This window comes from Macaca fascicularis, chromosome 20 (assembly GCF_037993035.2).
Source record: "Macaca fascicularis isolate 582-1 chromosome 20, T2T-MFA8v1.1".
In the NCBI taxonomy this organism is placed as follows: Eukaryota; Metazoa; Chordata; class Mammalia; order Primates; family Cercopithecidae; genus Macaca; species Macaca fascicularis.
The window spans coordinates 5,734,020-5,759,803 of NC_088394.1; the positions used below are offsets into that span (position 1 = coordinate 5,734,020).

At 53.8% G+C, this 25,784-nt stretch overlaps 1 protein-coding gene across 1 annotated transcript in view; it reads right to left on the minus strand.

Moving 5' to 3' along the window:
• The window catches only part of PPL (periplakin), a 57,551-nt gene extending 36,670 nt beyond the window's left edge, over positions 1–20,881 (minus strand). The window contains exon 1 of the mRNA XM_045381648.2: positions 20,720–20,881. Coding sequence (XP_045237583.2) covers positions 20,720–20,781 — 62 coding nt within the window. The 5' untranslated portion in view covers positions 20,782–20,881. The remainder of the gene's footprint in view (positions 1–20,719) is intronic.
• Positions 20,882–25,784: the final 4,903 nt, after the last annotated feature.

A 25,784-nucleotide genomic window follows, 5' to 3' on the forward strand; every position in this document is an offset into this window, starting at 1 on the left:
AACCTTGTCTCTACTAAAAATACAAAAATTAGCTGCGCACGGTGGCAGGTACCTGTAATCCCAGCTACTCAGGAGGCTGAGGCGGAAGAACTACTCGAACCCGGGAGTAGAGGTTGCAGGGAGCCAAGATTGTACCACACACTCCAGCCTGGGTGACAGAGCGAGACTCAGTCTCAAAAAAAAAAAAAAGACAAGTGTCATTTAGAAACGACAGGGGTTTGTTTTTTCTCTCCCGAGTCAGGTCCTGCCTCTTGTCTCATTCTCCAGGGAGGCTGGCCGGCCGCAGGTAATCCCCCAGCAGCCTGGAAGGGGCTAGTTAACTCCTAGAGGGCTATTTGTCCTGCCCAGTGCTAAGCAAATCACATATATATTAGCTCATCAATCCTACCACCCTCTAAGTAAGTAGCATTGTTCTCAAAAGTTGGAGGATTACAACTCTAAATGAGTGAATTGCATGGAATTCACATACCATGCAATTCACTCAGTTACAGATGGGGAAATAGAGGTACAAAGAAATTCCATCATTTGGCCACAGTTCCACTGCCAGCAAGCAAGGCAGAGCTGGGATTCGAATCCAGGCCTCCAGAGGCACAGTCTCAGCGTTTCGCCCTGTAGCTTTGGGGTCCCGAATGAGAGGCCCCAAAAGGTCCTGCGTTCCCCCCATCATCTAGCTGGCCTCAGGAATCAACCATGTGTCCCTTGGAGAGCCATGGAGCCCCATGCTAGGAGGCCAGCAGGAATGTGGGTGGGGCAGGAACCTGCAGGAACGGGGACGGGTCCCAGGAGTGCTGGGAAACCGGCTAGGCTGGTCCAGCTTTTCATCTTGGTAATGAGCCGCATTGGGGCAGCCAGACGTGGCACCCCTGGGCCACCAGCCCCACTGATGGAGGCCGAGACACAGCCCTGTCCCACCCACAAAGACACAGACAGCAGCCACCTGGCCGAGCCAGGAAGACCAAGACACTCCCGTCCCCACACACACACCAGAAAAGGGAAGGGGCCTGAGTGACAGCCGGAGTACATGCCCAGCCCTCCCCTTTCTTACTCAGAGGGTAACACGGACACGTGTGCTGAGAGCAGTGGCCGCTGGCCCTCGAAGGGGCCTCAGAAGCCATCCGGCCCCACCTGCTCATTATCCAGATGAGCAAGCCAAGGTCCCGGACGTGAAGTCACTACCCAGGGTCACTTCGGAGGGCAGCCCATGTAGGAGAAAGACTTCGGATCTGGAGTCACACAGGGTTCAGATCCTGACTGCACCAACCAGCAGTGTGACCTGTGACGATGTGACAGAGGAGCTACACTGTATTTCCTTTTTAATCTTTTTGTATTTTCTTCAAATTTTTAAATAGAGATGGTTTCTCACTATGTTGACCAGGCTGGTCCTGAACTCCTGGCCTCAAGCGATCCTCCCATCTCGGCCTCCCAGAGTGCTAGGATTACAGGTATGACCACCATATGCCTGGCCAGCCACTCTGTATTTCTGAGTCTCAGTTTCATCATCTGTGGAACGTGAACAAGAAATCCTCTCTAGTTATGTTTATGTGTGGGCCCAGGCACAGGGGTGCACACCTGTAATCCCAGCACTTTGGGAGGCCGAGGCAGGAGCATCTCTTGAGCCTAGGAGATCGAGACCAACTTGGGCAAATAGGAAGGCCTTGTCTCTACAAAAAATACAAAAATTAGCCAGATGTGGTGGTGTGCACCTATAGTCCCAGCTACTTGAGAAGCTTAGGTGGGAGAATCGCTTGAGCCCAGGCGGTCAAGGATGCAGTGAGCTGAGATCACACCACTGCATTCCAGCCTGGGAGACGAAGAAAGACCCTGTCTCAAATTAAAACCAAACAAAAGTGTATGTGTGGTATGTTTGGGGGGCGGGTAATCAGGATCACTTTTAGAAACACCTCAGTCAGGCCGGGCGCGGTGGCTCACACCTGTAATCCTAGCACTTTGGGAGGCCGAGGTGGGTGGATCACGACGTCAGGAGATGGAGACCATCCTGGCCAACCTGGTGAAACCCCGTCTCTACTAACATACAAAAAAATTAGCTGGGCATGGTGGCACACACCTGTAGTTCCAGCCACTCGGGAGGCTGAGGCCGGGGAATTGCTTGAACCCGGGAGGCGGAGGTTGTAGTGAGCTGAAATTGCATCACTGCACTCCAGCCTGGCAGCAGAACGAGACTCTGTCTCAAAAAAGAAAAAAAAAGAAACACCTCCGCCAAATTTCAAAGACACCTTTGTGTTCAAGGACTGAACTGGAGGTTCAGAGCAGCGTCCAGGGCCCCGAAACAGACTCGAGATCATTTATACTGTTTTAAAATTTTGAAAGTCTTGTTCTGTTGTCCATGCTGCAGTGCACTGGTACAATCTTGGCTCACCGCAACCTCCATCTCTGGGTTCAAGCAATTCTCCTGCCTCAGCCTCCTGAGTAGCTGGGATTATAGGCGCATGCTACCATGCCTGGCTAATTTTTGTATTTTTAGTAAAGACAGGGTTTTGCCATGTTGGCCAGGGTGGTCTTGAACTCCTGATCAGGTGATCGGCCTGCTTCAGCCTCCCAAAGTGCTGGGATTACAGGTGTCAGCCACCATACTAGCCCTGGCTAATTTTTTAATTTTTTTGTAGACATGGAGTCTCTCTCTGTTGCCCAGGCTGGTCTTAAACTCCTGAGCTCGGCCGGGCGCGGTGGCTCAAGCCTGTAATCCCAGCACTTTGGGAGGCTGAGACGGGCGGATCACGAGGTCAGGAGATCGAGACCATCCTGGCTAACCCGGTGAAACCCCGTCTCTACTAAAAAATACAAAACACTAGCCGGGCGAGGTGGCGGGCGCCTGTAGTCCCGGCTACTCGGGAGGCTGAGGCAGGAGAATGGCGTGAATCCGGGAGGCAGAGCTTGCAGTGAGCTGAGATCCGGCCACTGCACTCCAGCCTGGGCGACAGAGTGAGACTCTGTCTCAAAAAAAAAAAAAAAAAAAAACTCCTGAGCTCAAGGGATCCTCCTGCCTTGGCCTCCTAAAGTACAGGGACTACAGGCATGAGCCACTGAGCCCAGTTCATTTACATGTTGATACAATTGAGGCCTTGCTGGCTGTTTCACCAGTGGGCCTGAATGGGGACCCAGGACCTGGCTAGCAGCAGAAACAGCCCCCTCAGCCTCGGCCAGGCTGTGGGTCAGGGGCTAGGTGGGTTTCGCAAGCCACTGGGAGTTACCTCGAGTCGACCTAGGTTGTTCTTCCCTAGCTTTTTCCTTCTGGGCTGGGGACGCGAGTCTGGGACACTCCTGAGCAGTCTCACGGAGCCCCATTTTCTTGGCCTGGTCTGCATATGAGGCTCTTGATGCAAGCAAGGAAAAATGGAACCAGCAGGTCAGGAGGCTGCCTGGCTCCTCCTCGGAGCTCCAGGGCTGGGTTTGAGGGCACTGCCAGGGACCAGACAAGGGTTTCCTGGCCCTGAGCCCGCAGGCTTGAGCCTGAACAGCCGTCTTTTTGTGTCCCAGTATGTACTCAGAGCAGAGGAACCACTAGGGAGGGGGCTTGGGAGCCTCAAATGGCATCAGGTCCCCCGGCTCTGTCGCTAGGAGTCAGAGCCTCAGTAGACACAGCCTGACCTGCTTTACTGATTGAGACTGAGTCTCACTCTGTCACCCAGACTGGAATGCAGTGGCATGATCTTGGCTCACTGCAACCTCTGCCTCCTGGGTTCAAGTAATTCTCGTGCCTCAGTCTCCCGAGCAGAGCAGCAGGGATTACAGACATGCACCACCACACCAGGCTCCTTTTTGTATTTTTAATAGAGACGGGGTTTCGCCACATTGGCCAGGCTGGTCTCGAACTCCTGGCCTCAAGTGATCTGCCCACCTTGGCCTCCCAAAGTGCTGGGATTACAGGCGTGAGCCACTGCACCTGGCCCCGGCCTGCATTAGAGGTGGCAACTCGAGGCTGAGGATCCAGTGACTCAGTGAGCCCAGTTGCAAAGTGGGGAGCTGGGACTCAAACTTAGGGCTGTGTGCTGCCCTGGCATGGCCAAGGACAGCACATAGTCCTCAGAGGGCCAGCCGGGATGCCCATTAGAGGAGCTGGGACAGAGGTAGCACCCTGGCCCTGACACACGACCAATGCTCCACGTGGGCAGAGAAAGAGAACACAGGTGTCTCAGGGGACCCTCGCTCTCCACCTTGTGGGTCTGTCTTCCTGCTTTAATTTTGTGCAGGTATCACTGGCACTTTCTTTCAGCTGGAAGGGCAGTGTGGCCCAGTGGTTAAGCACCCAGACCAAAGCCAGACAGCCTGGGGTCATAATCCTGCCTCTGCTCTTAGTAAGCTGTAAATGACTTAGCCTCTCTAAGCCTCAGTTTCCCCAGCTGTAAAATGAGAGTCATCACAGTATGCATGCCGCAGGGCTGTGGTGGGGGTGACTGAAAGAACAGATATGGGGGGTGTTGCTTCTGAGGAGCTCGGCTCTGCCTTGACCTGGATCCACCATCCAGGGGTTTAGGCTCCTTTTAAGGAGCTGATAAAAGCCAGAAGCTGGCTGGGCGCGGTGGCTCATGCCTGTAATCCCAGCACTTTGGAAGGCTGAGGTGGGTAGACCACCTGAGGTCAGGAGTTTGAGACCAGCCTGGCCAACATAGTGAAACCCTGTCTCTACCAAAAATACACAAATTAGCTGGGCATGGTGGCGGGCACCTATAATCCTAGCTACTCAAGAGACTGAGACAGGAGAATTGCTTGAACCTGGGGGGCGGAGGTTGTAGTGAGCCGAGATTGTGCCACTGCACTACAGCCTAGGCAACGGAGTGAGACTCCATCTCAAAACAAAACAAAACAAAAAAACCCTAAAAACAAACAAAAAGCCAGAAGCTGGCCAGGCCCAGTGGCTCATGCCTGTAATCCCAGCACTTTGGGAGGCCGAGGTGGGTGGATCACGAGGTCAGGAGATTGAGACCATCCTGGCCAACACAGTGAAACCCCGTCTTGGCCGGGCGCGGTGGCTCAAGCCTGTAATCCCAGCACTTTGGGAGGCCGAGGCGGGCGGATCACAAGGTCAGGAGATCGAGACCACAGTGAAACCCCGTCTCTACTAAAAATACAAAAAAAAATTAGCCGGGCGTGGTGGCGGGCGCCTGTAGTCCTAGCTACTCAGGAGGCTGAGGCAGGAGAATGGCGTGAACCCGGGAGGCGGAGCTTGCAGTGAGCCGAGATCGCGGCACTGCACTCCAGCCTGGGCAACAGCGTGAGACTCCGTCTCAAAAAAAAAAAAAAAAAAAAAAAAAAAGAAACCCCGTCTCTACTAAAAATACAAAAAATCAGCCGGGCGTGGTGGCGGGCGCCTATAGTCCCAGCTACTCGGGAGGCTGAGGTGGGAGAATGGCGTGAACCTGGGAGGCAGAGCTTGCAGTGAGCCGAGATCGCGCCACTGCACTCCAGCCTGGGTGACAGAGAGAGACTCCGTCTCAAAAAAAGAAGAAAAAAAAAAAAAAGCCACAAGCCAAGGCCTGAAGTCAGAATCCTCCAGCACCCGGGAGATGAAAGAAGGACCCCGGCCATCCACAACATTCACGCTGATCCTGCTGCAAGCCCAGACGTGCTCTGCTTCCGCCCTGTGAATGTCGCCTTGCCCGGGCACGAGGAATTCGCAAATAACCTCAGAATCTGGAACTATCTCCTCCAACATCTGCGTGGAGAGGCTTGTGCCCATATATGGGTAATGAGGTGTCGGGAGGATAGGAGATCCTGGGTCCCAGATGCCCACTCCCCAGGCCTGGCTGGGGACAAACGCACAGCCCACTTCAGCTGTCTTAGATTTGGGCTAAGGATCTGAGTCAGTAGGTTTGGGGATTTGAAGGGTACAGGGTGTTCCCACTGCTCTGAGAACACTCTTCCATCCGCATAAGGGAAACCGCAGAAGGGGAGGGTGGGGAGGACCTGTCTACCCGGTTATGCCAACAGATCCCTGAGACCTGTCCCTGCCTCTCCCTCCACTGGTTCTACATGGGAACACGTCCCCTGCACATCCTCCTCCATCTGCCCTTCTGGCCTCCACCTTGGCCAAAGTCACCACTTCTCACCTGGCCCAATGCAACAGCCACCCACTGTCTTTTCTGAGAGCATATGGGAACACAAGTTTTCGATGATGGTATGATCTGGCTGCATCATACATAGATCTAAGAGTTGGGGAGATATGCTTCCCAGGCTCCTGCCCCCAGGAGAGACCTGGACCCTCCAAGGACACCATGAATGGCCAACCTTCCAGCCGTCAGTGACCTGGGAGTGGGCTCCCTGTGTGTGGGTGGCTTCAAGAGCCACCCTTGATGCCTTCAGCTGTACCTGTTCAAGTCATATGGCACCAACTGGCCCATTCTTTGTACCTGACCTGCAGGGGAGGAAACTGAGAGCAGCCTGGCCAAGGCAAGGAACGTAGCCTGTGTTGTTGCTGTGACCTAGGTGTGGGCTCGGGCAGGTTCCTTAGTCTCTCTGTGCCTCAGTTTCCTCATCTCTGAGACAGGGATAGGAATTGATCCCACTGCAGAGGGTTGAGATAATTCAAGGAGATAATCCTTATAAATGAAAGCACTTTAGGTGTGGCCACACCATGATTAGGATAACTGGGTTTCATCCTCTTCCTCCCTGTCACTGGAGCGTGGGGACCCTGCCAGGGCAGGGCACCTTGTCTGTTGTTCACTGCCATGTCTGCAGCGCCCATCAAACTGAATGAACTATGCTGGCTATTTGGAATAAAAGCATATAGTACTCCACCTGTCTCAGCCTTAAGTTCCTTGAACATAAATGGGGTTATCGTGCCTGCTTGCCATGGAACAAGCAGAAAGACACTCAACAGCTGGAAAACATTCCCACAGGAAGCACTGTTCAACAGAAACTGAACCTGAGCCACAGAGACAATTTACATTTTTCTAGTAGCCACATGAAAAGAGTAAGAAGAAATGAGTGAACTTTTTTTCTATTTTATTTAACCTAATAGATCCAAAATATGATAAATTTGACAAGTGGCCAACAGACCATTATTAATGGATAGTTTACATTCTCTTTTTCATACTAAGTCTTCAAACCCTGGCACACAGACATACTTGCACAGCCCATGTCACGGGGCCGGTAATTACTGAATAGGACAGCAAGATTCTAGGTGATTCTGGGGCACCCGGACCTGCTTTGCTCTAAGCCCGCAGTGACCACAGCCTGTCAGTTCTGCTGTAGGAAAGCTGATGTGCGCTCAGAGCATCTTCCAGTCTTACTCGGTGCCTGGTACCCAGGGACACCTAATAAATGCTTATTCTCTTTGAACCCTGCGACTCCGCCTCCTGTCCACACTCATTAGCTAGATGTCTGCCCCAGGACAGGGTATCCTCTGAGGGTCCTTCCCTGGCTGCCTAACTCCAAAACAACCCAGGGCTCCCAACTGTGCCCAGTGGAGCCTGGCGCCTGGGTGTGGAGAACCCTGGCACAAAGACCACAGCCCGACACCCTTCCCCAGGTCCCCAGAGCTGCTGCAACCCTGTCCATAGGCCACGGGGCAGAGCTGGAGGCACCTGGCCTGCTCACAGCTGTCCCCTTCTCCAGGCTGGGACGGCAGCCACCCCAGGAACAGATCATACTTCAGCAACATTGAAGGGGCCATGTTCCTGCCATGGCGTAAGCCCCAGCTGTCCCTGTCACCCAGAACTGCTGTGTCCCCTGTTGGGTCACAGCCCAGCCTACACTCTCCTCCCATGTGTGGACACAGGTCCCTGCAGGCTCAGCACTCCCTGCCTGGCCAGGGCCACTGGCCTTTGATCACATCTGCCGTCCCTTCCTCTGGGGGTTAATTCTGTCTCAGTGGGTGTGTATGGGGGTTGCATTGGTGCTGGAATGTCTGGAATGCACAGGAGTGTACACCCTTCCCTGGAACCAGCCTCACCTCTCCCAGAGTCCAGAGAAGGGGCTGGGCCTCCTGTCACCACGGTCATCCTCTTCTGGCGTCCTGCCTGCCTGCGGGGCCAGCTCGGGGGAGGTGCACCTCCGGTGCCGAGCAGCCCTCTGCCCCTACCTTCTTTATACACTGCCTGGCTCCTGAAACATCTGTCCTGGCTCTGACACAAAGGCACCCACCGTGGACACTCAGGAAACGACTGATGAATAGTAACAACATTGAAGGCACCTACTGGGTACCCAGCAACCACTCAGTCCTTTTGTGCATCACCCACTGAAATCTCAAAGCCCTAGGAAGTAGCCACCCTTAGTGTTACTGGGGCTCTTAATCCTACCTGTTAGGCTATTAAACTTTTGGACAAAAAGAACCTACTCATTTTTTTAGTGGGCCCTTCTTTAACCCTTCATTCCACACCTTGAGCAGGCTTGGGCTCAATAAATAGGTGTTGAATTGAGCAGATGTTTTAATGCAATTTGGTAACTCCTGTCTCTGTGTTCCAGATGAAGATAATAATTGAGGCTCACAGAAGTTAAGAAACTGGTCCAAGTTTACACAGCTGGGAAGTGGTGGTGCCAAGATTCGAACCCATGAAGACAGGCTTCAAAGCCACCTTCTCAGTACAGAGGGGACATCAACATCGATCCACACCCACCCCTTACAGACAAAGGGACAAGAGACATTGGCGAGACAGAATGATGGGGCCAGGCATTCGCCACCCAGGGGAGGCAGAGTGATTTACAGTTTGTTGTCATTTTCATCAGTACAATTAATCCCAGTGGTTGGTTCAGTAATGATTAGTTATGGTAAACTGAGGCTGAGTCATTCTCCTAAGATGCCACCACAAGGGACTCCCAGCCTGTCCCTCTGAACAGACCTTTCAGGCGGAAGCACTGAGTGAACACCTTCCTGGCCCACACCCTACGCCAGAACCGGAAGCAGGTTTCATCTCTGATCCTTATAACAACTGGTTGAGGCAGGTGCTATCATAGCTCCATTGCAGATGAGGAAACTGAGCCTCAGGAAGGAGCGGCCACTTGCTCAGGGTCAAAAGGTTAGTAAAGGTTTATGCTTGTAACTGCTGCAGCCACAGCTGGGCACTTTCTAGATATTCAGTAATTGCCAAATAAATTTTCAACCACACCCCACCAACTCCTTGTCATCTTTCTGCCCCTCACAGGCCCTGGCAACAGGCCCTTCTCCATTAACAAGCCCCCAGAGATATGAATTGTTGACACACTATAAAATACCTGATCAATTTTACACCTATTCATTGAGTCCCAAGCTTATGTAAGGCCTGGAATTAAGAACAACAGAAGGCCCTCTCCCAAAAGATGAGCAAATCCCAATTGTTCAAAAGTCTGTAAGCCAGAAGGTAGGTTAAGGACAAACACCCCAATGGGTATAATTACAAAGATTTGGCCAGGTGCGGTGGCTCACGCCTGTAATCCCAGCACTTTGGGAGGCCGAGGCAGGCAGATCACGAGGTCAGGAGATAGAGACCATCCTGGCTAACATGATGAAACCCCATCTCTACGAAAAATACAAAAACAAAATTAGCCGGGCGTGGTGGCAGGCGCCTGTAGTCCCAGCTACTCGGGAGGGTTGAGGCAGGAGAATGGTGTGAACCCGGGAGGCAGAGCTTGCAGTGAGCTGAGATCACGCCACTGCACTCCAGCCTGGGCGACAAAGTGAGACTCTGTCTCCAAAAAAAAAAACAAAGATTTTAGATCAGTTAGATCAGGGTATTTTCATCCACTGTGTTCCATTTAGGCCTTATAATCTAACTTTAATGATGAAAATATACTCAACTCAATAAAACCCACGAAAAGAGCAAAATGGAAACAAAGAGAAAGCATGATAAATAGGGCAACATGGTGGAGTAGGTTCAAACACATTAGTCACTACAATAAATGTAAATGAATTAATTTTGCCTATATTTTTTTTTTTTTTTTTTTGAGACGGAGTCTCGCTCTGTCACCCAGGCTGGAGTGCAGTGGCCGGATCTCAGCTCACTGCAAGCTCCGCCTCCCGGGTTCACGCCATTCTCCTGCCTCAGCCTCCCGAGTAGCTGGGACTACAGGCGCCCGCCACCTCGCCCGGCTAGTGTTTTGTATTTTTTAGTAGAGACGGGGTTTCACCATGTTAACCAGGATGGTCTCGATCTCCCGACCTCGTGATCTGCCCGTCTCGGCCTCCCAAAGTGCTGGGATTACAGGCTTGAGCCACCGCGCCCGGCCAATTTTGCCTATTAAAAGATAAAAGACTCTTAAGTGAGAATACAAAATATACCCCACCCCCAAGCTATGTGCCATTTTATAAGACACACACACTTGAAACTAAATGATACAGGAAGGTTGAGAATAAAGAAATGGAGAGTGACATACCAGGCAACTGGTACTGAAGAGAGAAAGCACAGTCCATATACCTCAAAGACAAGAGGGAGTGGGGCAATCCATGTAACTATGTGGTTCCCACCAGCTGCACATCAAAAGAATGATGTCTGGATCCATGTCCATGGAGATTTTGACTTAACTGCTCTTGGAAAGGGCTCTGACATCCTGTTCAAAGCTCCTAATGTAATTCTAATGTGCAGCGAGGTCTGAGAACAAGGAACTGAACCACAGCAAGGTTAAAAAGAAGCAAGATGAGGAAGAATCCTATATCTCTTTAGGAAGGAGGTCTTATGAGAAAGCAGTACACAGGAGGTGTCCAATAAATACCAGATTGATTGGTCAATTGACTGATTCTCTCCCTACTAGAAACTCCCATGCTAATTAGACAGTAAATGTCTCACACCCAGCTATTAATCCTGGGGAAATATATCCTAAGATGAGAGGGTTGTTGGTGTAGTAATTCTGGGTCTGTTTTTAAGGCCTAATCTGTTTCTGCCCAGGGAAGGCCGCCCTGCCTCCAGGACTGTGTTGGGGCCTAGAGTCCTGTGTCAGATGAGCGCTTTTGGGCTCCTCTTACAATCATACAGAAGTTCAAGCTGCTTCAGGTAACATCAAGGCAAGTCTTGAAGACAGGGCAACATAGCGAGACCCTATTTCTATCACAAATAAATAAATAAAATTAGCTGGGCATGGTGGTGAATGCCTCTAGTCCTAGCTGCTCAGGAGGCTAAGGTGGGAGGATTCATAGCTCACTGCAGCTTTGAATTCCTGGACTCAGGGGATAAATAGGGCTCTAGCCAACTTTGGTGCCCTGAGGCATTAGGATGTCACTCTGGGTTCAGGAGGACTGGACAAAGAGCACCAACCTCCTTTTTTATTTCTTGAGACAGAGTCTTGCTCTGTTATTCAGGCTGAAGGGCAATGGTACAATCATAACTCACTGCAGCCTTCAACTCTTGGGCTCTAACACAAAATATATTTGGTATTTTTAGTAGAGATGGGGTTTCACCATGTTGGCCAGGCTGGTCTCAAACTCCTGACCTCAGGTGATCCACCTGCCTCCCAAAGTGCAGGGATTACAGGCGTGAGCCACTGCACCCGGCCGAATCGAGCTTCGCATCTGGGGTTGAAGCAGGGTTAAAGCCCTGTCTCTTTTTTGTGGTACAAACTCGCAATCCTTTCTCAGCCTTCAATGGGAAACAAACTGTCCCCATGGCCACAGAGAAGTTGAAACCCTAAAAGGTATCAGCCTGAAATCCTAGCCCAGGCAGTGGGGGCAGCAAAAAATTCTGCAAGTTCTATTTCTCCCACAGCCCTGCGGCCTTGCAAGCTGAGCCAGCAGCCCCGGTGTGTTTTATCTTCTAAGGCGTGACAAAAATCCTCTGCCTAGGAAAGGATGGGCAGGGCGGCCAGGACACCCTGCCAGCCCTCTCAAAGTGTCTGGGTAAGAACTGCTGAGATGGCTGGGCACAGTGGCCCACGCCTGTAATCCCAACACTCTGGGAGGCCGAGGCAGGTGGATCACCTGACGTCAGGTGTTTGAGACCAGCCTGGCCAACATGGTGAAACCCCATCTCTACTAAAAATACAAAATATAGCTGGGCGTGGTGGTGGGCGCGTGTAATCCCAGCTACTTGGGAGGCTGAGGCAAGAGAATCGCTGGAACCCGGGAGGCAGAGGTTGCACTGAGCTGAGATTGTGTCACTTCACTCCAGCCTGGGCAACAAAAGTGAAACTCTACTAGAAAAAAAAAAAAAAAAAAATGAATGACTGAGAGTCCCGGAGCAAGCCACTCAAATTCTCTGAGCCTCACTTGGAAAGAGAGCTGAGGGTAGAATTTATCTCAGACAATGTAATAATCATAAGTTAGGGTGATCGTTTTAAGCTAGGCCCCAACCTCAAGGCCTTTCTGTGTTCATACCTTTCCCAGTTTTGGTCCCCTCTCCTCCCCTCCCCTCCCACTTCCTCACAGAGACTCTCCCATTTTGTCTCCCCATCCAGAACCTGCCTGCTTGCCTTCCAGGACTGGGCCCCCTTTGCTTCCTGAGGCCCCTCTCCTTCCTCTCCCAGACCCTTTCTTTTGTTATGGTCTGGACTCTGAGTCCCAGGACTCAGGGCTTGCCTGCAGGCTTTTCCTATGCTGTGCCCCCTGCCAGCTGTGCCCCCTGCCAGCTGTGCCCCACACCAGCTTGCATTCTCTACTCCACCCTTCACCTAAACTGAAAGACTCATGGTCTACTCAGATATGCAGAAAAGCACTGAGAAGAATCAGCCGTGCATGTCCCCACCACCAGGGTTTGGCAGAATTTTAGATTTACTGATTCTTCCTAAGTCTGTTTTATTTTATTAATTTATTTAGAGACAGGGTCTTGCTCTGTTGCCCAGGCTGGAGTACAGTGGCACAATCACAGCTCACTGCAGCCTTGAATCCCTGGACTCAGGGCCTCCCCCATCAGCCTCCTCAGCAGCTAAGACTAGAGGCATGCTCCACCATGCCCAGCTCATTTTTTTTTTTAGAAATAGGGCCTCACTATGTTGCCTAGGCTGGTCTTGAACTCCTGGCCTCAAGCCGTCCTCCCGCCTTGGCCTCCCAAAGCTCTTGGACAAGTGTGAGCCACTGCACCTGGTCCCCTAAGCCTTCCAATACATAGACACATTTGCATTCAGGAAGAGTGTATGGAATTGCTCTGTGTATGTTTCTAAAAATGTATATATACAAGCGTCGTCTTTGCATCCTTCATCAACTTTCTTTGCTTGCTCACTGTCATGCCTTTTCAGGTTGTGGGTACACACATCCCTCTCTCTTTCTGTCAGCTGCACTCTCTTTATCCTCTCTTCTCCAACTGACCCCTCCTGCAGAAGCCCGTGTGGCTGAGTCAGGGTCCCCCTTTATCTCACTATCACTCTGCATTGCTGCCAGCTGCAGACTCAACCAACTCTCTGCTCACCGTCCTGCATGCAGGAGGTGACTGGATGGGGACAAGGCAGGGGGCAACCTGCTCAGGCCTCTCATTCCTTTCCACTAGCTGGAACCCCTGCCTCATCTATCCCCACCTCCGGGCTCTGCTGGTCCTGGGGTGTGAAGCACAGGGCAGTGTATGCTCTCTTGAGATGCTGAGGGAAGGGAAGAATCTTAGCAGTCCCCTGTGGCTTACTCTCATTCATTCATTCATTCATTCAGCACATGTCTCTGGGGGAAGGCAGCCATGCAGCCACATCTGGCTACCCCAGAGTCACGTAGCTGCCGAGATAAGAGCTACCAAGGAGAAGGGGAGTCCACAGAATAGGTGGATCTGCCCCAGCAGAGAGGTTGGGGAGGGCTTCCCTGCGGAACAGGAGGTAAACCTGGAAGCGGAAGAGAAGCAGTGAAAAGGGGTGGGAGGGGCATTCTGGGCAAGAGGAATGGCACAGGGAAAGGCCATGTGGCCTGGCACAGCGTGGAAACAAGACGGTGACAGGCATATGTTGATGTTGCGCAGGGTGCCAGCTCCCAGGGCCTAAGAGCAAAGGGAGTTCTGGGACAGAGGTTAAGCAGATGGAGGTATGGTCAGATTTATTTGTAAGGAGCTCCCTGGCTGCCATGGGGAGAAGGGACTGGAGCACTTGAGTGAAAGAAGGAACAGTGAAGAGGGGCTAGAGGCCTGCTGGGCTGCTGACTCTGCAGGCAGGGAGAAGCGGGGATCCATTTAAAGGGAAAAGGGCCCGGGTGCAGTGGCTCATGGCTGTAATCCCAGTGCTTTGGGAGGCTAAGTCAAGAGGCTCGCTTGAGCCCAGGAGTTCAGGACCAGAGTGGGCAGTATAGTGAGACCCCATCTCTACAAAAAATTAAATTAACAGGGCATGGTGGTGTGCACACATGCAGTCCCAACTACTTGGGAGGCTGAGGCACGAGGATTGCTTAAGCCCAGTAGTTCGAGGCTACAGTGAGCTATGATCGCACCACTGCAGTCCAATCTGGGTGATACGGTGACAGCCTGTCTCTAAAGAATAAATAAAGAGGCCGGGCGCGGTGGCTCAAGCCTGTAATCCCAGCACTTTGGGAGGCCGAGGCGGGCGGATCACAAGGTCAGGAGATCGAGACCACAGTGAAACCCCGTCTCTACTAAAAATACAAAAAATTAGCCGGCGCGGTGGCGGGCGCCTGTAGTCCCAGCTACTCAGGAGGCTGAGGCAGGAGAATGGCAGGAACCCGGGAGGCGGAGCTTGCAGTGAGCCGAGATCGCGCCACTGCACTCCAGCCTGGACAACAGCGTGAGACTCCGTCTCAAAAAAAAAAAAAAAAAAAAGAATAAAGAACACTTAAAAAAAAAAAAAAAGGTAGGTTGGGGTAGGGAAGGGCAGCGCTGGGATGAAGAGAGCTCTGTTCCACCCGGAGGCAGAAACGGGCACCGGGCGGCCTCCCGGGTTCCAGAGGCTGTGGCACAGCAACCCATCAGAAGCCGGGGGAGCAAAGACCAGAAGCCATTTCCCCATTTGCTCCCAAGACAGGCCGGGGCAGGCAGGCCGGGAGGGTGGAAGGTGGTGCCAGCAACACTGGCACAGCCCTGCCAGGAGCAGAGAACAGCTGCATGCTGGGAAGCCGGGGTTCTCTTCCCTGGACGAGGAGCCTTGGAAGCTCTCTAAAGCAGCTTCTCCCACAGGTCCTCCACTCCCAGGGCCTCCCCCCACCACAGCCTTAGGGTGTTGCCTAAAGGGTGTGGAGGGAGCTGTGTCTCTCCCCCAAAATACCCTTTCCCCAAATGATCTCCCCTGACAATGCCTGAAATGCTACCATTAGCAGCCGTTCCTCCAGGTAAGCTCAGCGCTGTCCTGAATCGAATTTATCTGGTCTCATTCCTTCTTCCAAGAGAACTGGGCAAGGGATGAGGGGGCAAAGCCAGAAGGAAAAGAGGTAGAGTGGGTTGCTGGGGGTGGAGGCAGTGAGCACAAACACCAATGACTCTACCATCTGGCCTGGAGCAGTCCCCAGGCACAGTTGCTGCCAGTTCCAGGTACGGGTGGGGAGGCCTCATTTGCTTCCCGCCCCCCACCAGCCCATGTAACATCCATGGCCTTGCTGGGCTCACGGTATGTGCCTGAGAAATGGCGGGGCGGCTTTTTCTAAGCCGTCACCCACATGGGCCCTCTCCCAAATCGATGAGGCATTCCTACCGTCACTGACCAATGGGTGCATGCTTGAGTCAGCTCCCTGGTCAGCTCCAGGCTTGGCTCAGTCATGAATCTTTTTTTTTTTTTTTTTTTTTTTCAGATGGAGTCTTGCTCTGTCTCCCAGGCTGGAGTACAGTGGTATGACTCACTGCAATCTCTGCCTCCCAGGTTCAAGTGATTCTCCTGCCTAGCCTCCCCAGTAGCTGGGATTACAGGTGCCCGCCACCACACCCAACTAATTTTTAATATTTATTTTTGTAGAGATGGGGTTTCACCATGTTGGCCAGGCTGGTCCTAAACTCCTGTCCTCAAGTGATCCGTCCACCTTAGCCTCTCAGAGAGCTGGAATTACAGGTGTGAGCTACCGTGCCTGGCCCGTTGTGACTCTTTTTCTTGAGACAGAGTCTCACTCTGTCACCCAGGCTGGAGTGCAGTGGCGCGCTTTCGGCTCACTGCAAGCTCCGCCTCCCGGGTTTATGCCATTCTCCTGCCTCAGCCTCCCGAGCAGCTGGGACTACAGGCGCCTGCCACCACGCCTGGCTAATTTTTTGTATTTTTAGTAGAGACGGGGTTTCACCGTGTTAGCCAGGATGGTCTCAATCTCCTGACCTCGTGATCCGCCTGCCTTGGCCTCCCAAAGTGCTGGGATTACAGGCGTGAGCCACCGTGCCCGGCCCATTGTGACTCTTAATAGCAGTGTGGCCGGGCGCAGTGGCTCACGCCTGTAATCCCAGTACTTTGGGAGGCCGAGACGGGCGGATCACGAGGTCAGGAGATCGAGACCATCTGGACTAACCCGGTGAAACCCCATCTCTACTAAAAAATACAAAAAACTAGCCGGGCGAAGTGGCGGGTGCCTGTAGTTCCAGCTACTCGGGAGGCTGAGGCAGGAGAATGGCATAAACCCGGGAGGCGGAGCTTGTAGTGAGCTGAGATCCGGCCACTGCACTCCAGCCTGGGTGACAGAGCAAGACTCCGTCTCAAAAAAAAAAAAAAAAATAGCAGTGTGTGCTTCCGAGTATTGGCTGCTATGATTTGCCAGGCACTTGCTCTGAACCAGGTCATGGGCTAGACCCATCACGCGCATCCTCTCATTTGATTAACCCAGCAGCCTCACCAACTGGGGGTTGCTCTTATCTCCATCTCACAGATGAAGAAACTGAGGCTCGGAGACATTAAGTGACTTGCCCAAGATCAAACAGCTTAAGAGACACAGAGCTGGGGCCTGAACTCATTCCCAGCTAACACTGAACGCTGTGTTCTTGCTTTTTTTTTTTTTTTTTTTTTTCTTTTTGAGACAGAGTCTCACTCTTTTGCCCAGGCTGGAGTGCAGTGGCACAATCTTGGCTCACTGCAACCTCTGCCTCCCAGGTTCAAGTGATTCTCCTGCTTCAGCCTCCTGAGTAGCTGGGATTACAGGCACCCACCACCATGCCCAGCTAATAAAACACTGTGTGCTTAACCACCAAGAGGCTCAGGGTACCCCCGGTGCCTCCCAGTAGAGCATGCTTCCCTTTTGCCAGCTCTCCCCTCAAAGCCTGGGGTCCTGCCTCCCATGCAGGAGCACTCCATCAGGGCTGGGCCAGTGTTGCAAGACCTGTGTAGGTGAGGCCAGGCTGCTGGGTGTTTACTGGGACCCAGATCAGGGTGGAGGGGCAAGATTAATCCCATTCAACAGATTCAGAAGCACTGAGACTCAGGGAGGCTGTTTCTTTTAAAACAGAGGCAGAATTCAGCCTGACTGCAGAGCTGGGTCTTGGCTACTCCATCCTGCCCCGTGACAGGTCAGATGCCTCCTCTGGGAAGTCCTCCCTCACCTCCCAGCATCTGTGCTCTGACTGTGACAATTCTCACTTCAGGCGAGTCACAAAGCAAGCGAGTGGCCAGGCTGGAGACCTCATCTGTCCGGCTCTACGCTCCATTGCTCCTGCCTGGCCCTATCAGCCCGATGCTCACATAACCATACATGTACTGAAGCTTGACTCCATCTTACTCTCTGATGTGACTGCCAGCGACTCAAGTGCAGGGAGGTGGTTAACGTCTCCTCCACCTGCTAACCCCCAGCAACAGTGCCTATGGAATTGTGCAGTACATAGCCTGTCCACCATGATATCAAGTTTAACCCTGGGTATACCACAGCCACCTTGCCCGCATCTGCTTAATAACTGTAATTGTCATAGCTGCCATTACCTGAGGCCTCTTATCATTCTCAACCTTTCCCCTGCATTATTTCATTTAATCCTCAGTCAACATCTCCAAGCAGGTACCGTGCTTATTCCTATCCCACAGGTGAGAAAACAGGCTCAGAGAAGTCAAGCAGCTCCTCTGAGGTTGCACAGCCAGGGGGGTGGGAGCGGGTCTACTCCAGGGCCTCTCTGCTATGCTGGATGCTGTCCTTGGTGACCCGTACCATCCAGCCTGACTCTGTCATTAGCTCAGGTGTGAAGATCAGCTCTCACACCTGTCATTAGGAACCCGGGCAACGGGAGCAACGGGGTTCACACCCTGCCCCGGCCCAGGCGGACAAACTGGAAGGGGTGGCTTTCTTGGCGGGGTGTTTCATTCACTCATCCACACTTTGTAGTCCAAAGGCCTGACTACCTTGGGTGTGAAAGTCACAACTTGGGGCTCCTGGGTCCCCTGGGCCCGGAAAGGGGTGCTAACCCTCATCCGGGCACCTCCCGTGTGCTGTGCCCTGCTCCTCCCAGCAGCCCTATGCATGAGACACTCAGTATCACCACCCATTCTGTGCCCACTTCCAGAGGCTCCAGGGTGGAGATGCCAGGATCAACAGTGAGACATTCTGCTCGCGGTGCTGGAGCTCCTACCTGCCCCACCACGCTGATTCTCACCAGCAACCTTGTCCTCCCCCAAACAATGGAGCGGGCCCTGGAAAACTCGGGGTGAAGGAATAACTTGGAGATCCACTTCCTGTGACCAGCGACCACAGCCTAGAGCCACAAGTCTGTCCCTTCCACCCCCAACCAAGACAGGTGCTATGGGGTTAGCTGGGCATCAGGCAATGCTCGAGAGATGCATTTGAGAGAACTGGGTACAGGACTACCCCCACCCCACAATCTAGTCTAAGAACTAGTCCCCACTAAGGGGAGGGGGCAGAGGGATGCACTGGGCTTGGAGACCACCCGGGGAGGCATCTGACACCTGCTCAGAGCTGTGGCTGTGCTCATTCTGTGCTGGGGTGGCAGGGCTCAAAGGAATGGTCTTTCACCCCATGCTGAGGGACAGAATCAGGAGGGCTTCCTGGAGAAAGACACATCTAAGTGGAGACCTGGGACCAATGGCTGTCAGTCTAGGACAGACGGTGGCTGCTTTGGGTCAGGGATACAGAGAGTGGCGGGACCCCAAATCTTTGCCACCCCAGACCCTCTGAGTCCCTGCAGCTATAAAGGATGGGATGCCTTTCATCCTCACACTTTCAGGAAAGCCCGCACCCCTCCCAGCTTGTCTGGGTTCATTACAACCTTTTGTTAGGTCCAAGCTGAGGCCTTCAGGGATGGAAAGCTGCAGAAAGGAGGGAGGCTGGGGGGAGGCAGAGGGCAGGGGGAGGCAGAGGGCGGGGCGAGGCCTGGCCCCACTCCTGGTGTGTGGGTGTCTGCATGTGTGAAGGACTGGATGGGCCTAGTCTCTGGGGTGGAGAGGACAGAACGGTTCTCCACGGCTGGCACAGAGCATCCAATTGTGCAATGCCCTAGGGAACAGTGCAGGGACTGGACAGGCCCCCAGCTGGGTCCGAGTGCCAGCTGGACGCGGCCACGGAGGAGCGGCAGGCAGGCCCTGCCCAGTCTCTGGGGTTGTGAAAGATAGGGGAGGGGTGGGGAAATCTCTGAAGGGGGGGAAATGCCTCTGAACTTGAAAGGGCCCAAATGGAGATATGGGTGGGTGGGATCACAGGGCAGGAGGGCTTCTGAAAGGGCTGGAAGGCCAGGGAATGGAGTGTTGCACTCCAGCATGCCAGGGCCCCACCGCCTGCACCTGTCGGACTGGTCGGCCTAGGCCGGACTGCAGGGGTTGGGTGGGAGCCCTGGGCCCAGAAGCCTCTCCTTGCCTTCCTCTGGGGCCTAGGGAGGGAGTGAGGAGCTGCTGGAGGGCACATTGCAGGCTCCCAGTGAGAGCAGCTTGGGGGCAGAACTCCCAGCCAGGAGAGCCATGCAATTTGCGGGCCCCTCACCTGCCTGAAGCCTCTTGTCCAAGAAGGTGGCAAAATGGTCCTTGCTAACCCAGAGCCTCCATTCTATTTTCAGAAGTGGGGGCATAGAGCAGGGGCTGGATTCCCACCCCCTCCATCAATCTCAGCATCTCCACCAGGCTCCCCCAAACAGGTTATTAAGTGAACACATTAGGCTTATCAAAACGGACGTGGGCTGCTTCTCACTGCAAACACATCAAGACATGCCATTCCCCTCCCAGGCCGCCCTGGGAACCCGCGGCTCAGAGACACCGCCAGTTTCGGGGCTGGGGTGGGGGCAGGGAGCCACACCCCTGGGAAACCGAGCTTCGAAGAGGAGGCCCGGACGCCACCCAACCTCCGTTGAGAACCCAGAGGGTGGGGAGGTAAAGGGGGTGCCTGCCTGTGTGCCCCTCGACCCGACCCCGCACCCCCCAGGGCCTCTGAGCGCGGCTCTGGAGCGCAGGGTGGCAGATGCCGGGAAGTGCAGCGGGGGGTGGCCCACCCCCTTCGGACCCCCACCCCCTCGCCTCTCGGACGCCAGGAACACTTGCGCGGTCTCAGAGGCACTGGAGAGCACCCCTCCGACGCCGGCTCAATTTCCCTGCCTCAGGGCGCCCCCTGGACGGAGCTTCCTGGGTCGCCCACGGCGACCCCGCCTTAAGTGCCCGGTCCTCCAAAAACTCCGCCCCCGCATCCAGGTGTCTATTCCCGGTCCTGGGCGACCCTCTGCTCAAGAGCGACCCTGGGACACGGGGGTGCCCTGTACCCCCAGCTCAGCTGCCCATGCCCTAGGCCCTCAAGGCAATGTTCCCTGGGCTCCCGGAGTCCCCGAAGTCCGCAATTATGCTCCCCCTCGGGTGCCCCAGCCAGTCCCCTCCCACCCGGCGGTGCTTCCCAGCTTCAGGGTGGCCTCGGTCCCACGTTCCCGTGAGTCTCGCACTCCCGGTTCAGTCCCCTGTTCCTGGGCCCCCGTGACCCCCATTCCTACACTGCCCGGGCGGTCTTCCCGGTCCTGTGCGCCCACAGGCGCAAGAGCGTCCCGGAACGGAGCTGCGGGCGCCTCCTCACCTCCGGGTCTGCACAGTGGGGCTGTATTTGCCTTTGTTTCTCTTCCTGAAGAGCGAGTTCATGGTGGCGCTCGGGGTGCGGGCGGTGGCGGCTGGCGGGCCGGGCGCGCACCGAGGGGCGGGAGGGAGCGCAGGTGAGCGAGCGGCGGCGCGCGGAGCTCCTAGTGCTGCGGGGCAGCGGCGCCGGGTCCCTACTCGCGGGGGGCGGGGCGCCCGACGGCCACTGGCTCTGCGGGCCGCTCCCCGAGAAGGTGGTGCTTACCTTCCCGAGGAGGGGCCACCGCGCGGGCGGGGCTTGGGCGCGGGGGTGGGGACACCGGGTCTTGGCCGGACACCGCCCACCCCCAGCCGGGGGACTCCGGAGGCCGGGCCGGCGCTGGGGCGCAAAGGCCGCCGGGGCGAGCGCTCGCAGCCCCACCCTCCCCGGGCCCGGCGCGCCTCTGGCCGAGGCCTTCACCTGGTTCTGCGCTGCCGCGGAACTCGGCGCTCCTGGTGCTTTGGCGGACACCCAGCTGGGCCCCGCAAGACAGGTGCGGCAGAGACCCGCACGGGTTCCTGTGCCCCAGTAGCTAGCGAATTGCACTCAGATGGTGGCAATTGAGGGAAGGGGGCTGGACTGCGGAGGGCGCCGGCCTGAGTTCAAACCCTGCCACCCTCAGGTCGGCTGACACTCCTGGGCAAGGCGTTTTGCTGCTCCCAGCCACAGTTAACTTCTTTGTCAAACAGTGATAACCACCACCCGGTCCGAAAGGCCTGTGGGGATGTCCCTGCAGGTAATGCACGCAGGCGCTGAGCGCAGTGCCCTGGCCCGAATCTGCTCTCTGCCTGCCATCTCGGGTGGACAAAAACTACTTTGAAACTTCAATTACTCCAGGCCCTGGCCCGAGAAGAGTGCTTCATAACTGGTCATAAAAGCTGCTCGATTCCGGCTCAGAACAACGTTGCACAATTCTGCCAGCATGTCCTGGCTTAGACTGTGTGCCAGTGGAGAAGGCTGCTCTTAGACAGAAACCCAATCTGACCTGAAGCCCGTATAGGGCCTCACAAGCAGGGAGGGTTCAGCGCCTCTGTGGAGGGTGGTGAGGGGCTGAGCCCAGCTGGGAAGGAGGAGCCCAGGGGAGACCCCAGAAGGCAGCGATCAAGATACTATGTTATGGTCAAAAGGCTATTAGAGCTCAGATGAGGAGTGTTCAGGTCTGCGGGGAGGGGCCTCCAACAGGGGGTCTGGAGTCCTGGGTTCAAATTCAGCTTTCTGAGTCTTCAGACCAGTCTCTTCCCCAGTTGTTTTGTATTTAAAAACAAGGAGGCTGGGCCAGGCACAGTGGCTCACAGCTATAATCCCAGCACTTTGGGAGGCCGAAGTGGGTGGATCATTTGAGGTCAGGAGTTCAAAACCAGCCTGGTCAACATAGTGAAACCCCGTCTCTACTAAAAATACAAAAATTACAGGGGCATGGTACTGTAATCCCAGCTGCTTGGGAGGCTGAGGCAAGAGAATCACTTGAACCTGGGAGGTGAAAATTGCAGTGAGCCGAGATCGCGCTACTGCACTCTGGCCTGGGCAACAGAGTAAGACCCTGTCTCAAAGTAAATAAAATAAAATAAAACAAAATAAAAAGTAGGAGGTTGATGGGGAATTCATTTCCAAGGGCTTTCCCTGCCCACAGCCCCAGAGTGTCTAAGGGCATCCAATGTCTTCCAGGCCATCTCTGTCCCTGCCACGGAAGGACTGTGGTTTCCAAATATTACAGGAAACTAGGAAAATATTATTATTATTATTATTATTTATTTTTGAGACAGGGTCTCTGTCACCCAGGCAGAAATGCAGTGCTGCCATCTTGGCTCACTGCAGCTCAACCTCCTGGGCTCAAGCGATCCTCCTGCCGCAGCCTCCTGAGGAGCTGGGACTACAGGCACATGCCACCACACCTGGCTAATTTTTTAAAATTTTTGTAGAGCTGGAGTTTCACCATGTTGCCCAGGCTGGTCTTGAACTCCTGAGCTCAAGTGATCTGCCCGCCTACAGCCTCCAGAAGTCCTGGGACTACAGATATGAGCCACTGCGCCCAGCCAACCTTATTGTTAATGGGGCTTCTATGGGTGGGCTTAACCCATTTATGCCTGAGGTTGCAATTTTTTGAATTGATAAATCAGACCTTGGCGATGACCTTGAGCAATAGGAGATAAATAACTCCCATAGGCGTAGCGTTCCAATAATGGAACACTAGGCATAAATGGTCAGGGGTGTGATTCCTCCTAAAGTTGTGCCTGCCTGCCTGCCTGCCTGCCTGCCTTCCTTCCTTCCTTCCTTCCTTCCTTCCTTCCTTCCTTCCTTCCTTCCTCTTTCCCTTCTTGCTTGCTTTCTTCTTTCTTCTTTGAGACTCAGTTGCCCAGGCTGGAGTGCATTGACACAATCATAGCTCCCTGCAACCTTGACTTTTGGGGCTCAAGCAATCCTCCCACCTCAGCTTCCTGAGTAGCTGGATCCACAGGTATCCACCACCACGCCTGGCTAATTTTTAAAACTTTTATATTTATACATGTTTTTGTAGAGATAGGGTCTTGCTGTGTTCCCCAAGCTGGTCTTGAATTCCTGGGCTCAAACAATCCTCCCACCTTGGCCTCCCAAAGTGCTGGGATTTCAGGTGTGAGCCACTGCACCCGGCCCTAAAGTTGCTTTCAAACTCTGTGTGTCCAAATGTGCGTTTTTCTGGGGGAGGGTGTATTGCTCAGTGGAGCCATTTACTCATTCAACAGATGTTTCCCATCACTCTCACAGCCTCAGTGTGCCTGGCTCTGCTTGTTGTACATGGCTGAGAAAAGGGAAAAGAACAAGAAACACAAAAGGGCCTTTCTCTTTGGGAGCTTTCAGGTCCTGGGGCAGGGGACACATATTAAAAATGTTAACTTGGCCAAGCACCATGGCTCACTCCTGTAATCCCAGCACTTTGGGAGGCCGAGGTGGGCGGATCATCTAAGATCAGGAGTTCAAGACCAGCCTCACCAACATGGTGAAACCCCATCACTACTAAAAATAAAAAATTAGCTGGGTGTGGTGGCATGTGCCTGTAGTCCCACCTACTTGGGAAACTGAGGTAGGAGAATCTCTTGAAACCAGGAAGCAGAGGTTGCAGTAAGCCGAGATCATGCCACTGCACTCCAGCCTGGGCAACAGAGTTAGACTTTATCTCAAAAAAAAAAAAAAAAAAAAAAAAAAGTTAACTTTTCTTTTTCTTTCCTTTTTTTTTTTTTTTTTTTTTTTGAGATAGGTTCTTGCTGTGTTGCCCCTGCTGGAGTACAGTGGCATGATCATGGCTCACTGCAGCCTTCCTTGACCTCCCAGACTGAAGCCATCGTCTCTTCTCAGCCTCCCTCTCAAGTACCTGGGACTACAGGTGTGCACCACCATGCCTGGCTAATTTTTAAAAAATTAATTAATTAATTTATTATTATTATTATTATTATTATTATTGACAGAGTCTTGCCCTTGTCACCCAGGCTGGAGTGCAATGGCACGCTCTCAGCTCACTGCAACCTCCACCTCCTGGGTTCAAGCAGTTCTCCTGCCTCAACCTTCCAAGTAGCTGGGACTACAGGCGCCCGCCACCACATGAGGCTAATTTTTGTATTTTTAGTAAAGACGGAGTTTTGCCATGTTGGTCAAGCTGGTCTCGAACTCCTGACCTTGGGATCCTCCTGCCCCAGCCTCCCAAAGTGCTGGGATTACAGGTGTGAGCCACTGTGCCTGGCCTTTTTCTTCTTCTTCTTCTTTTTTTTTTTTTTTAGGAGTCTAGCTCTGTCACCAGGATGGAGTGCAGTGGCTCGATCTCCACTCACTGCAACCTCCGACTCCCTGGTTCAAGGGATTCTCCTGCCTCAGCCTCCCGAGTAGCTGTGACCACAGGCATGCGCCACCACACCCAGCTAATTTTTGTATTTTTAGTAGAGATGGCTTAAACTCCTGACCTCAGGTGATCCGCCCGCCTTGGCCTCCCAAAGTGCTGGGATTACAGGCGTGAGTCACTGCGCCTGGCCGCCTGGCTAATTTTTAGAATTTTTTGTAGAGATGGGCTCTTACTATGTTGCCCAGGCTGGTCTCGAACTCCTACAGGCTCAAGCAATCCACCTGCATCGGCCTCCCAAAGTGCTGGGATTGCAGGCCTCAGTCACCGCGCCCGGCCACATTGTGAACTTTTTGAAGGGGTCTGGGGACATACAGGGGAGAAGGACCCTGGGAGAGGCGGTGGTTCTAACATTGTTGCATCTTAGAATCTCTGGGGGAGTTTGTAAAAGGCATATCCTGGGGCCTTGGGACCCTTGATGTCCTGATTGGGGGGGTCTGAAGGGGGAGGTGCCCAGGAATCTGAACTCTGGACTAGCTTCCCTGGTGGTCTGAGACCTCAGTGTGTGCAGCCCCCCAGCTGCTCAGGCAGACAGCCCTGAACAGAGCTACCCACCAAACCCAATCCTTCCCTAACTCGGCAATGCCTGGCTCAGTTTCAGGTGCCACCCCCAGGTGGGCATTCCTCATTGGCAGGTAAAGGAGCGACAGTGCCCTCCCTCGTCCAAAAGTGACTTCCTTGCCTAGATCTCAGGGCCCTGAAGGGACGCGCCCTCCAACCAGCTGATATTGGGAGCAGGTGTTAGAGAGGAGCGGGCGTTTCAGAACACAGGTGTGCGGGGAGTCACCTGGGACCCACAGAAGCCTGAACTCAACACGGAGCTGGCTCGCCACATAGACCCCTTCCCCACACCCCAAGAGGGGTTCCTGGGGAACTTGTCGGTCCTTGCTGTTGTCCCCTGCTCTGCCTCTGCCTGGACACCCTCTCCTTTCTCCTTCCCCATACCTTTCCCCACAGGTGGGCTCTTACTCCAGGCCGAGCATGACTTGAGGATGATCACTGCAACAGTGTTGCTCACATTGTGCTAAGTGTGCATCCTGGGATGCTCTTGGCAACACTGTTGCTAATGGAGAAGCTCTGTAAGGAAACTGCTGCCCATTTGGAGGGGGTTGGTCAGGTAACCAGGGCTGCCTACACGGGGAAGACCCTGCAGCTGGAAAAGGG